Source organism: Melozone crissalis, unplaced genomic scaffold (genome assembly GCF_028551555.1).
Source record: "Melozone crissalis strain CALT ecotype California unplaced genomic scaffold, PUWL_Pcris_2 ptg000042l_1, whole genome shotgun sequence".
NCBI lineage: Eukaryota > Metazoa > Chordata > Aves > Passeriformes > Passerellidae > Melozone > Melozone crissalis.
This window is the reverse complement of record NW_026535820.1, coordinates 41,069,228-41,082,998: the sequence shown is the minus strand read 5'-3', so window position 1 is coordinate 41,082,998 and position 13,771 is coordinate 41,069,228. Positions and strand designations below refer to the sequence as shown.

Here is a 13,771-nt window from a genome sequence, read left to right as displayed (position 1 = left end):
TGGGGGTCTAAGCATGTCAGGCAACCTTCCCACTGGGATGACTGATAGCTTCATTTTTTAATATAGACCGATTCATAACAGAACAGGAAGCAATGGGCTCAAGTTGAGAGTGTGTTTAGATCGGATAACAGGAATAAATTCTTCCCTGAGAAAGTGGTGAGGCACTGGAGCAGGCCGCCCAGAGAAGCTGTGGATGCTCCATCTCCCGACGTGTGGAAGGACGTGTTGGAAAAGACTTTGAGCCACCTGGTCTAGTGGGAGGTTTCGCTGCCTATGGCAGAGAACCAGATGGTCCGTTCCATCCCAAACCACTCTGCCATTCCGTGTTTCTACGTTTTGCTATTCCCCAGATGGTTCCAGTGTGGAGTTTATTATGAAGCAGAACCTCTGCCTGTCACCGCTTCTATTTCCTACACAGGCCCGAAGAGGGCTCAGAGCTGGCAGACACAGGACACGTTCGAGCACACAATGCCGGGGCGCGGCGGCCGATCCGGCGCAGTCCCGGGTTTCCCTCAGGGGCGGTGAGGGGAGGGGGGCGTGGCTTTGGCCTGGGGCGTGGCTTGGCCGGGGGGCGTGGCTTGGCCGGGGGCGCGGCCGCCCCGCCTCGCGCCTCCCGCCGTACCGCGCAGGCGCGGCTGAGCGGAAGTGGCGCTGGGTGGGGGAGGCGGCGGCGATGGCGGAGAAGTTCGACTCCCTGGAGGAGCACCTGGAGAAGTTCGTGGAGAACATCAGGCAGCTCGGCATCATCGTCAGCGACTTCCAGCCCAGCAGCCAGACGGGGCTCAATCAGAAATTGTGAGGGGCCGTTGTCGGGGGCGGGCCGGGCTGGGCTGCGGGGCCTTTTCCCTCTCCAGGCCCGTGGTGGTGCCTCAGGGCTCTCTCGCTCTCTGCCTGGCTGTCGCTGGCCTCGCACCCACCCTCAGGGGCGGCGCAGCGACCCCGAAACCGGCTAAACCCGACCCGTTTTTCTTCCCGACAGGAATTTCATGGTGACGGGCTTGCAGGATATCGACAAATGCCGGCAGCAGCTTCACGATATCAGCGTGCCCTTGGAGGTTTTTGAGTAAGTCCGTGTGTGTGCCTGGAAGGGGACCTGCTGCAGTCGGTGACTGGAGGTAGTCTGGCTTCGCAGCGTGGCTGTTTTGGCTGTGGGCTGCTTGTCTCAAGCCCTGTCCCTCTGAATGCATCATGAGAACGTGGGCAGGCAGAGGGAGGTCAGAAGTGCCTTCTGCCTGTGAGAAGGCAGAAAGGTAGGAGAGGTCATAAAATATGTACCTGCCTTCATAGAACCACGGGATGCTTTGAGTTGGAAAGGACCTTAAAGCTCATCTAGTTCCAGCTCCCCTGTCGTGGGCAGGGATGCCACCTTACTAGATAAGTTGCTCAGAGCCCTGCCCAGCTTGGCCTTTCAGACTTTTTTTTACTTCTACATATGTAGGCAGTAACACGAATTCTGCCAAATTTAGTGATTTCATAATATCACAGAATGAGTCAGGTTAGAAGGGCCTTCAGGAACATCAGTTTCTAACACCCCTGCCATGGACAGGGACACCCATTTAGTAAGTCAGCTTTCATTTTTAAAAATAGACTTTTACACTAGATTAGGATCAGGATTTAAAGTTCCAAGCGAAAATAAAGTAAGTCAGTACTCAGATGTTTAGTTTCAGAAAATTGCAACATTAAAAGAAAAACCAGCTTAGAGGAAGACCTATTCTAGAGAGCTTTTGTGATATAGCCGGTAAGTTAATTTACTGGTGTTTCATCCAGGTCTAGGCATTGCTGGTCTGCTGTGCTCCAGTGTGCTACTGGCTGTACATTGCTTTTTTCAATTGGGCTTTTACTCCAGCTGTAAATTTGATTCTCTTAAATGTTCTCTCTTGTGAGTTTCCCTTTGCCAGGAATTGTATTGCAAAACAAAATTGCAGATGAGTTTGCTGATACAGTAGTGTTAATTTTTTACTCTTCACTGTGGTATGTGCAGCTCCTCCTCGTCCTTGATTTGCTGGGTGCCATATTCCTGTGTGCTTAATGCTCACCATGTCCTAACTCACCCACTTTCTGCTTTGTGCCCTTCCAGTTGATTGGAAGGGCATCTTCCTCTGATCATCTGTGCTTATAACCTGTGAGGAGCTGGTAGATGTATATATATTTTTTTATGTGCCTTTAATACTTCATTCAAAGCTCTCCTGGCTTTCTGGAAACACAGGTTTGCTGGCCATGGCCTTGTCCTTGAGCTGCCTTTTGGAAATGGCTGAGTTTAACTGTGGTGGTTTTTAAAATGCACATTTCAGACAATGGTAGAAAGAAAAAGGAAGCAAGATGAGTAATTCTGTGCCTTGGAGAGCTTCCCAGTAGGAATATGATCATTTTTAGCAGTGTCTTTTCTGTTTGCAGATACATCGATCAAGGCCGCAACCCTCAGCTTTACACTAAAGAGTGTCTGGAGCGAGCTTTGGCTAAAAATGAGCAGGTGAAAGGGAAAATTGACACTATGAAGGTAAGCCAGAGTTAATGAAAGTGTAATGCAACAATGTATTTGATAAGTTTTTACTTTCCTGTAAGCATTCCTGGGTATGTTTCACTTGTGCAGTTATTAACTTCTGTTATTATGTCATTTGTCTTACAAATTGCTCTGCATCCCTGTATCTTAATTGATGCTGATACAGCCTGTTCAGGAGAGGAAACCTGTAGTTTATCCCACAGTTGGGGATGCAGCTACTGTGATTTTATATTGATTAAAGCTATATGTAGCACTAGAGCTATTTTACTTGGGTTTTTTGCAGATGTGGCATTTTGCTGTGTGCAAATTTAAAAATAAGCAAAACAGAAGGAGTGTTTTTCCAGTCTGGAATGGATAGTAGAGGCTTAAAATGTCAAATATGCTCTATAATCATCAGCCAGTCTTTATAAACTTTGTGAAAATGCATCCCAGTGCTTAGGGGTTTCTTAATTTGTGCTTTCATTTAGTGTGACCCTAAGCATTCTGTGATACTGTTTAACTCCTGGAACTACTGCAGAAAAACACAGTCAGAAAAGGAAGTTTAGTGAGTTCTGAGAATGTTCTTTGGCTGAACTTAGTGTGGAGGATGACAAGTTGTACTGCAGAATGTAGACATATGGAGATAAGTCCTGAGCTTCTTTTTCTTTTCTCTGTGCTTGTGAAATTATGTACTTGTAAGGCAGGTGTGAGTTGCTTTTTTAAGGTGGAGTGGATTCCATATCAAATCAAGAGGACATGTCCTTAATCAGCTTTCTTTAACAAGGTCAGGCAGATATGGGTGCACCAGAGTTCACTAGAGAGGTCCAACTGCTTTGTATTTTTTGGAGAAAATGCAGGTGAATTTCTGGGAATTCACAGACTTGTTAGTTTGCCTCATGCATTCCTCGTGGATTTCACTTGGGCATTTTATGTGCATTTTGTAAATATCATTTTCTTTGTTTGTGTGGTTTTGGGGGTTTTTGGGTACTTCAGTTCACTGAGAGGTGTGTTGGGTACAAACCTGTCTGTTTATCAGGTAACATTGCTTGATGAAATCTAAATAAATTGTCCAGATGATGTATATACATTTATTTTTTTCTCTTTCCAGAAATTTAAAAGCCTGTTAATTCAAGAGCTGACAAAGGTGTTCCCAGAAGATATGGCAAAGTACAAAGCTATTAGAGGAGAAGATCCTCCTCCTTAAGTTGGCCTTTGATAGCTCTAAAAACATCTCATAAACTGACACCATGTTATAAAACATTGATTAGAGAGAATGTAAGCCCTCCTAACAACTGTACTAAAAATGGCAGTGGTGACTGTAAAGGAGCTTCATGGTTGTTCATGGTTCTGGTGTGAAGCTGCTGAATCTTTTTGAAGACTTCTGCTCAGTGATTGTGGTTGAAACTTCCTATGGTAATCTGCTTTTCTTTCCTGGAGGGTTTGAGAAATGTAATTGGTTACAGGTCATCAATGCAGAGCATTTCCCACAAAGTGCATTTCCATAGCAGAAAAACAGGTTGTTTTTTTTTTTTTCTGGAAAATGTGCCTCAGGATTGTGGGCTCATCTGTTTCTTAAGAGAAATATATTTATTACACTTGATTATTTTTCATTTGTAAACTTCAGGGGTTTTTTACTGCAGTATGAACAGTTGACTGCTTTTGTCTTGCCAGATTCTACTGAGCAGGAGCCTGTCAAGGGCTGCAGTTCTCATGTGTCATAATTAGTTGCAGCCAGGAAAACCTTCAGATCTTTTGTTCTAGGAGCTGCAGTGCAGATGGCCAAGGATATAAAACGTGAGCATACCTGGGGACTAGCTCCTCTACAACTTCGATATTTTGTACAGTATTTAATGTAAGGTTTTGTTTATTCATTTTCTGCAAGCAGGTTGTTGAATAAAAATTTGAGAAAATCTGAATCCTGACATTTTTCTTTTGTACGCTTCTCTTTGGAGTGTGAACTGAAAGCTGTGGAAAAAATAGCATATTCTTCAGTTCCACACTGATAGAAATAAAATGTGTATCAAGACTTGGCTCTTAAAATTTTACATCTGAAGGTGGTGTCAGCTTGGCTTATTTGGTTTTATGATGAAAACCTCCATTTTAGTACCTGAAACAGGAGATTTTGGGGATCAGCAATTGTACCTGAAGTCCTGGTTAGCTGTGAGCTCATCTATGGGATCTGTAACTGTTCATACATGAGGGAGCCCCAGTTTGGAACAGGGTGGTGGCTCCTCACCCAGGGATCAGAGGCTTGTGGGGTAGACTGGGTTTGCAGTGGGGGCAAGAGGAGCCCTTTTAGTCTTGAGTATTTGTGAAGCTGGAGCCCTTTGTGCTTATGTTTGTTCTCCCAGATCTATCTTGACTTTTTGCGCCAGCAAATTATTTTATTGCTTTAGCTTTCTTCTGGTTGCTAAATGGAGTGGTTTTGAGTAGGAGCTCCAAGATAGCACTATGTGCATGTGCTGGCCTGCCTACTTGGCTAAGACTTAGCAGGGATGTAGGCATGTTTGGAGTTACTGGTGGCATAGTTTGCACACCCAAAGCACTCTGTGCTCAGTTGCCTGCCTGAGGCACAGCCCATCCGAGATGCCAGGTGCCACCAGACTTTGACATAGCAAGAGGAAAAACAAAACCAAAACTAGGTGTTCCTTTAAACTTGGTTACCTACCAGTCTAGGTTAATCTAATTGTTGCCCTGCCCTACACACTTGCTTGTTCTTGTATTTGTTCCACCTCTAATCACTTTCACCTTCACAATTTTACTGTATGAACTTGGAAAAGTGACAAGGAGAAGGTGCTCCATGTTTGTGTTTGGCTCAGCCTGGATGCCCTGGGTCCCTAAGAGCTGTTGGAGCAAGGTCTGTGACTGCCAAGTGGGATGTATATAGGACACAGGTAAAAAGGATTTTTTGTGTGTGTATAATGTAGTTGGAAAAGGAGCTTAAGAGCAAGATTGTTGACAGCAGGCAGGGGAAACGGTATTTAAATGATAGCTGAGAGAAAATTTAGGAAGCAAGAGGCCTGTAGATACTGGTCTGGGTGCTGGAGTATTCTGTCACCTAGCACTGACACCAGCTTGTGTGTCAGATTTGCTGGAGTAGGACTCTTTTAAAAACACTGGTGCTTCCAAGAAGTCTTACTTATACCTCATATGGATTCATAGAGCCACAGAATAGTTTCCACTGGAAGGGAACTTAAAGGTTATCTAGTTTCAACTCCTCTGCCATGGGGAAGTTGCTCAAAGCCCTCTCCAACCTGGCCTTGAGCACTTCCAGACATGGGCATGCACAGCTTCTCAGGACAACCCATTTTAGTGTTTCACCACCCCCACTGTGAAGAATTTCTTCCTAACACCTCGCCTTAACCTGCCCACTTTCAGTTTGAAGCCACCACCCCTTGTCCTGGGATCAGCTTGGATTTAGAGGGCAGTGAGGGATAAACAGCTCCACAGCCCAGAGGCCCTGAAAATGTGTGAAATGTCTGCTCTGTAAGTGTATTGATTTGTTGTTGTCGTCATTAGTTAATGAATTAAGTGCCCAAAGCTGGCCACAGTGACGATGGCTACCCCATAACACTGACACTCATGCCTGCTGATGAGAAGAAGGTTTCAGGCTTCCCAAGCTCAGAAAGGTCATTTACAGCCAAAGTGTGGATCACATGCTTTCCCTGGATATCTAGGTAGTTGTGGTAAACCTGATGACTGAGCTAGTTACTGGAGATGGAGGATTAGGGTATAACATTAGGCCGCATCATTACAAAATCTCAGCTGCCTGTGTTTTGTGAGGAATCTAAGAAAACTTTTTTCTTGGGCGGTGGATATATACATTAGGAATAAAAATAAATTTAAAAAACCACCAAAAAACAAACCCAGAAAAACTCTTAGTTAAATTATCAGGTTTCATGATAATTTCATGTTTTCTGCTCAGCTTCTGTTCTAACTTTCAATACTTTTTTATTCTATTATTTTATGTTTGCTTCACGTACAATTTCTGGGCTAGCAATTCAAAATATTGCTATTGCTGCAACTGTTCATATTTAGCACAATATTGAAGAGAGGTAAGTCTTGTAAATTATGTTTGTCTCAGACAAGAAAAGGTGGCCAGAATGAGTGTATGTGAGTTAATAATGTAGAATGAGAATTGGTAGAAACAATGGTGCTTTCCATTTCCAGTTGCAGATGGAACAGAAGAAACCTAATTTTTCTCATTTGTTAATTGGCTCTCTGAAAAGCAGCACATGTCTGAATTATCCTGATGTCTGCTTTGTTTGATGCTAACCTTCAAGGCATTTGGTGAAGGAGACTGTTGCATCTCTTTCCCACTCTCTTACCTACATGGTTTGGGGGTGAGATGGAATTTTTTTAGGGATAACATTAAAACAACATCAGCCAGGCAGCAAAGCTTCTAAAATAGATTTTTGTTGGCCTTTAATTATCTCAAAGGAAAGTTTTAAGCCATTCAGGTTTCAAGTGCATCCTTGAATTTTAATAAGAATAATAAGATTTTGGAAATGAAACTGAGTATGTAATTACAGGTAATTATTTTCTTGACAATTATCTTTATAACATACATTGTGAGATGAGAAGATGCTGGATAATGGTGCTCAGTACACAGTTCTTTAAAATGGAGTTTGTGCTTCTCTACTCCATTTAGGATAAAGTCAGTGTAAAATTCTTTTGCTCAGGCAGAGAAAGAAATGGATCAAGAAGATGCTAAGGATTTTGCTGCAACCTGTTAAGGCTCAGCATCCTCTGTCCCTTTTTTTACTGGAAGGAGAAACAATTGAGTGCCCAGCCTTCTGTCCTTGAAACATTTTTTGCTTTAACCTCCTTGTGAAGAACAAGTAATGAAGAGCTATGCAGTCTGACAGAGACAGACATAGATGCTACAGGAGTTGGATGCTGCTCAGCTGTTGGTTTATCCAACCTATAGCTCTTGTTAATTTGTTTTTTTTTTCATGCAGATCAAGGCACTGTCATTGTTAGCCAGTTCTCAGCGTAAGATGAATCACCAGTGTCCCTGAGACAATCTGTTTCTCTCATACCACTCAGAAGAGTCTCTTGATGGCAAAAAAAGTCGTCTTAGGCAGAGCAGTTTGGGTTTCAGTGGTTGACCTTTCTAATTTGGTTGGATGAACTGCTAAGTGGTGGGAGTGGTTTGACAATTTCCCAGATATTTCATCTTGTGATGTTTTTATAAATTGCTTTCTTGATGACTGCTGTTCCTAAGTGATTGAAAGTGCTTATTGTGTGATTCTAACAGTTACCCCAGGTACTCTATAATCTCATCTCTGATCACGGAAATAGAGCAGATAAACCCTGCAATCCACTTCTTTTTGCCCTAAGTGATCTTTGAGATTTTAACTAGATCACTTAGAAACTAGTCACTGAACTTGTAGTTTTACTGAAACCGTGCTAAATAAATGTATTTAAAAGGTGAATTCTATAAACAAAGACTTAAAAACCTATAAGAAGTGTTCCAAACACTTATCTTAACAGCAAGTTCATAATAGAGAAATATCCCTGCCAAGAATATTTCTGGATACTCATGTTTCAACACAAAGTCATTTCTTACTCTACCATGATTAATAGCTGCAGCATTTCTGGGCAGGTGCCAGATGTCCTTCCAGCTCTGCAGAGCAGAGAGCCAAGGTGACACGAATATCTGCCCTGCTCTGAGAAAACTCTGCTTGCTGCATGTATTTCAATTACTTCCATATGCTTAAGAACCTTCTGTATATTTTCTTAATTAAAGTAATGGAGAAGTGAGCACACAATAAAGGATACTTCTGTAGCAGCTCTTGCAATTATCTTAAGTCAGGAATCTGTATTTTCTGTATTGTGACATATTTCATACTGAGAACTAGATTGTATTTAGTCTCAACAAGATGTAATGCAGACAGTAAAAATGAAACATCTTTCTGCACAGTATGAAAATTTCCAAAACAATTCTTTCTCCTCTCTTGGAAGAAAAGTCCCTTCATGTGCTAAGGAATGGCACTTAAAATTTCTTTTCCTACAGGCCTGACCTGAATCTACTTCACTTGCTGTTTGCAATTTCATAACGTTAGACAAATTTTTCCAAATATTCCTCAAAGGAAGACAAAGCTGCTTTTATATATAATCTGGGAAAAGGTACTTCAAATTAGTATCATGCTGCATTATTTAACAAGTTACTTGGGCAATATTTATATCATTTCTGCAGCAAAAAAACCCCAACATGCTAATGGTTGACATTCATAAACTTTTCTTTGGAGTGTTACTAGGGTTTCAAAATTCTTGTGTCTATATAAATGAAATGGCATATACCAAGCCACTTCTGTACCATCATGGAAATTTTCAGTCCTTGTCAGTAAACAAACAGAAACGTGTGATTGTCTCTGAAATCACTGGTAGGTCCCATTTTTTTGTAGAGAAAATATTTTACCCTGAGTCACCTTAGAAACACACTGCTAAAGTAAGAGATTTTAATTTAAATATATAAGAAATTCCATTTTCAAGCTTATTTGTTTTAAAGTATTACTACATTTTCAATAATAGACTATTACCTAATATTTTATTACATTTGACCCATACTTTTTTGAGACATTCTCTGATTTGGTCAAAGCATAAGACCCAAGAAGTTCCAGCAGATAAAAATGGCTTTGAATAGATCTCTGATCAAACACCAGATGTCACTCGGTCTAAGATTATTTAATAAAATTTGCAGTCATCACTTATTAGGTTACAATACTTAAATGAATAATTGAATAGGCATCTGCTACTCAATACAACAAAAGATGGATTCAGTGATACAGCACATCCTGTTTAAGAGAAGTGTGTGAAAGAAACCCAACAACATTTCTTCTTTCAGAGACCTTAGGCACAAAGGATGTGACATTGCTTTTTACCCAGCTGGGAATTTCTCCGCTTATGCAGCACACTGCAGAAGGCACATAGCTTCACAGGTACACTGTTTCCTTGGAGAGACTTTCTGCTTTTATATAAATGGACTTCCTAAAGTTGCTCTGCAGATGACACATAATCTCTGTCATCTCTAGAGGCTGATACTCATCATTGCAGAGCATTATGATTCCAAGAAAAGTCTAACTTGCTGCTCAGCTTAGATGCTCTACTTAGATTTGAGTGGAGGGGAAAGAACCCCATGGAGTACATGTTGTAACTCTCTGAGAGCATGGTGAAAGCAAAAGAAAGGAAGTAATTTCCTCTTTTTTTGTCTCATCTTTTTGGCTTCAAAATTTATCATAGAATCAGTTATAAAGCTTGCCATGCAAATATTGGTGTTGCTGTTACCTTATATCATTATCTGAGGAGCACAAACAGCCTAAGGAAACATCACAGGCATGTGAAGAGAGGATTTGCAGGCAGAGAAAATTGTGCCTCAGAACAATGTAGCAGTGCACAGCTGACTGACTGGCTATGCTTCCCTACTCTCCATTGATTTAAGATGCGTAGATGCAGCACTTGGGGATGTGGTTTTGTGGTGAACTTAACAGTGCTGGGTTAATGGTTGGGATCAATGATCTTGAGGGTCTTTTCCAACTTTAACAAGTCTATAATTCTGTGACATCATCATCTTGATGTATATTACCTTTGAGCTTTATAAGTCTCAAATTTTCCTCCATGAATTTTTTGGGCTACCCTCTGAATGCCTTTAAATTGCAACATCTACAAAATCTCAGAGTAAGGCGTTCCACGGTTCATATTTGCATTATGTGAAGAAGTCTACTTTCATTTGTTTTGACTCACTTATCCACCAATTTAATTCTTAGTGCTTGCATTGGAAGATGTATGGAGAACACATTTCCTTCTCTTCCCTTGTGGTTGTATAGAATACTGCAATATTCCCTTCCCAATCATATTTTTTCCAGGTTTCAGGCTACTCTGTTTAGCTGTTGTGCATACAGAAACCTTTGTGTGCTTCAGATCATACTTGCCACTCTTCTCTGAACTGTTTCCAGTATTTACTTCAGTCTTTTTAAAACCTGAGATGCTCTAAGATTCTTTATAAGTTATCTTGCTGAAGACCGTCAGGAATCAAACGGAGCCTGTCTATGCATCTTTGATGTCTGACATTCACACACACTGTTAGGCAGCTCCAACAGCCCTCCCTGTATGTATGTAAAGCCTTCCCTGCACCAAAAGCTGTGTTAGCTTCTTTCTAATACATACTTTCCTTATTATATAATCTTGCATTTGCTGTTTCTCTATGATTGAAGTATTCTTCCTTATTTCAGGATTACAAATATAGTTGGCAAGTCAGATTCCTGACCTACAAAGGTATCTGCACACACTGTATTTATTCAGAGCCATGCCATTTATGGCAAAGACAATGTACACAGCTTTTAAGCAAACATTTGCATAAAGTATATGTCAATTTCAATTCACATATAAAACCCTCCAGTATTTTTTCAAAGGATTTGTCAACACTGATAGAATGTTTAGAAATCCTCTTTTCTAAATGATGGCAAAGGAAAAGGACCTTAGCCCCACGTGCATTTGCTGGATCAGGTACATGTGCTTTTTGAGAGTAAATATTAAACTGGGAGTTATGGAGACATTCTCCTTTGCACAAAGATCCTCTAGCATAAAACCATATTGCTGTGCCTAAGACCTCTTGCCACTGATATAACATGAGTTTAATTTCAAAACTGCTTAATAGACTGAGTTTTAATATTGTAGCCTGTTAACTCACCCCTGTAAGCCATCTGGGAACTACATCAGATGCATTTTTAAAAGTACAGAAAAAAAGAATTTCTGTCTCACAGCTTTGGCATTTCCTTTTCTTATCTTCTTATCTGCACTCTGGGGCTGGTCAAGTAAATACAGACACATTTAAATGAATATGTAAAAGTTCAAACTATCATAGCCTGCAGTTGTACAATCATTTAACCAGCCACAGACACATGTTAGTGATTAAGTGTAAACAGATATAAAAATGGTATTTAAATATACAGGTATGCAGTCATCCAGCCCTACACAACCTGGAATTGTGCATCTGTCAGGTTGTAATGGTCCCACACCACACTGTGCATATCATGCAGTACTGATATGTTCTCATGTAAGAATCCAGGAGTCCTTTTTTAAACTATAATTCTATATTCTCTACTAACTTATATTTTTTATAAGTGATTATATGTACTATGTGTAGTAGTATTGAACACTCTCCAGGAAGCCATGGCCATATTGTAGCTCCATGAGCTGTAACAGCTGCTTTATTTACTCAGTGCTTTAGCAATTTCATACAGATTAAAGCCCCAGCACAAGAGAGCTATTAAAAATTGAAAGGAATTAGAGCAATTTTGCTGGTCTGTTTTCTCTAAGTGATCTGGTAAACTGCAGAGCTAGAAAACTGCAGAACAATTTCCACACAATTTTGTCCAGTTGTCAGTAGAATAAGAGGGGGTTGAAGTGGGTCCTAATAATCAAATACATGTTTAATGGGTATATATTCCCTTCAAAGAAGGCAACCTGAAGACTCATCAATAATTATAAATTGCTGCAAATTATTGAAGCTGGATTATCTCCTGGGAATAGCAACAGAAAAAAGTATTGCAGAGGCAGCAGTATTTGGGGAGATGTGATGATGAGGCAAAAGGCTATTCTGGTCCATTTTTATAGTAGCTGTCTTTGCAACAGTCCTGAGGCAGCCCTAGTAAGGGCAGGATGAGCAATTTAGATTTGCCTGACGAATAGACAATATTCTCCCATTCTTCCATTGGTCTGAATTGACTCTGCTCACTAGAATGAAAATCTTGTTTAATTTTGCATCTTTTGCAATTACTGTGGAACCGAGGGACCCAAGGGCAGGGATTGATTTACTGCTTCTTTAGTGTTTTGGTGCACTGACCAACAAATTGCTTGCTAATTTCAAAGGACTGATGTATTTTAAAGGAAGATGCTGTCCTATTGTTGCTGAGAGAATATGCAAAATTGACTGGATTTTTTATACAGTTGAAGCTCTTATACAACAGCAACCTTGAGTATTACTGCAACTAAAACAAAAAAAAGTGCAAAACCAGAGTGTTACTGTAAATATTGAACCCAGGGAGTTCAAAAGAAGATAAAGGACTTAATAAAATGCTTATGTATAAGGCTAGTAGAGACAAGATCTTCTTACCAGCCCTACTACATCCCTGAGAAATTCTTATAATTGGAGACCATAAGGTTTCACTCAGGCATTTTTTGTCTTAGTTATAAAAGTTAAGCTAGGCTAAAATCTTTCACTAAAAAGCAGGCAGAGTCCAAAAGTAGGTTTTAGACATGATGGCTCTGATGTAAACTAAACCTTGTGACCCCCAAATTTATGAGCAAGCTCTAGCAGTTATGTGCCTGATCTGAGCTATCAAAGTGATGACTCATTGTATCCCTTGTTTTTCTCTCTGTTTTTTCTCTGTGACTTATCCGTGTTGCTCAAGGCAGACAGGAACAAAGCCAACACCCTACGAGAGTAAGTTTTGTTAGTGGTGTGCTGGGAATAGTCTGTGAGGGGCAGACTGGGAATAGTGAGGGACAGAAGTCCATCCTGATGTCCTCATCAACACCTCAGATAAACTCTGTCATAGAATTGTTCAGATTGGAAAAGGCCTTTAATGCCATTGAGTCCAACCATTAACCCAGCACTGCCAAGTCCAACATTAAACCACACCCTAAGTGCCACATCTACACAGCTTTTAAAAAGCCCCAGGGCTGCAAATATTCAGCAGCAAAGTCCTTTCCTTGCAGAGCTGCACAGGTAAAGCTGAGGTGCAGTGTACAGGTGTGTTAAGATGCAATTACCTGACGGGCTCCCAAAGTGTCCCCACAACATCCATTCCCTGTGTCAGGCATCAGCCCTGGTATGGTCTGAGTCTATATACACCCTGTACAGTGTTTTAAGAGTGAAGTGCCCTTGGTGCTCATTTATGTGAAGCAGCATTTGAAAACAGAACCCTACTGTGTAAATAAACAACCGGCCCACTGTCATCCAGAAAATAGCAGGAGTCAGGGTGAGGCACCACCAAAGAACAGTGAAAATACTAATTTTCACAATATTCCTTTGGCAAATGTAGTTCAAGTCGTAGAATTATAAGGTGAATGAAAAGCATAAGCACAGGCCACAGGCAGAGGAGATGTAGAAATCAGACTCCAGCTGCCTTCAGATCTGTTCCTCAGATAGCCTAGAAATGTTTTACATGTGCAGTGCAGATAATCAGAAACCATGCCAGCCTTAAACTGGAGTGCTAAACTGATCAATATGACAAAATGTTTTGAAGCAGCATTAGCTTGCAAAGCTGCTCAAATCTGTTTCGTTGA

At 40.9% G+C, this 13,771-nt stretch overlaps 1 protein-coding gene across 1 annotated transcript; it reads left to right on the top strand.

Moving 5' to 3' along the window:
* The first annotated feature begins 628 nt into the window (after positions 1-628).
* On the top strand, positions 629-3,731 carry MED10 (mediator complex subunit 10). The gene is made up of 4 exons (XM_054284885.1): positions 629-795; positions 980-1,063; positions 2,395-2,497; positions 3,588-3,731. Exons 1-4 carry the CDS (start codon positions 674-676, stop codon positions 3,681-3,683), a joined length of 405 nt encoding a protein of 134 aa, XP_054140860.1. The 5' UTR covers positions 629-673; the 3' UTR covers positions 3,684-3,731.
* The last annotated feature ends 10,040 nt before the right edge of the window (positions 3,732-13,771 follow it).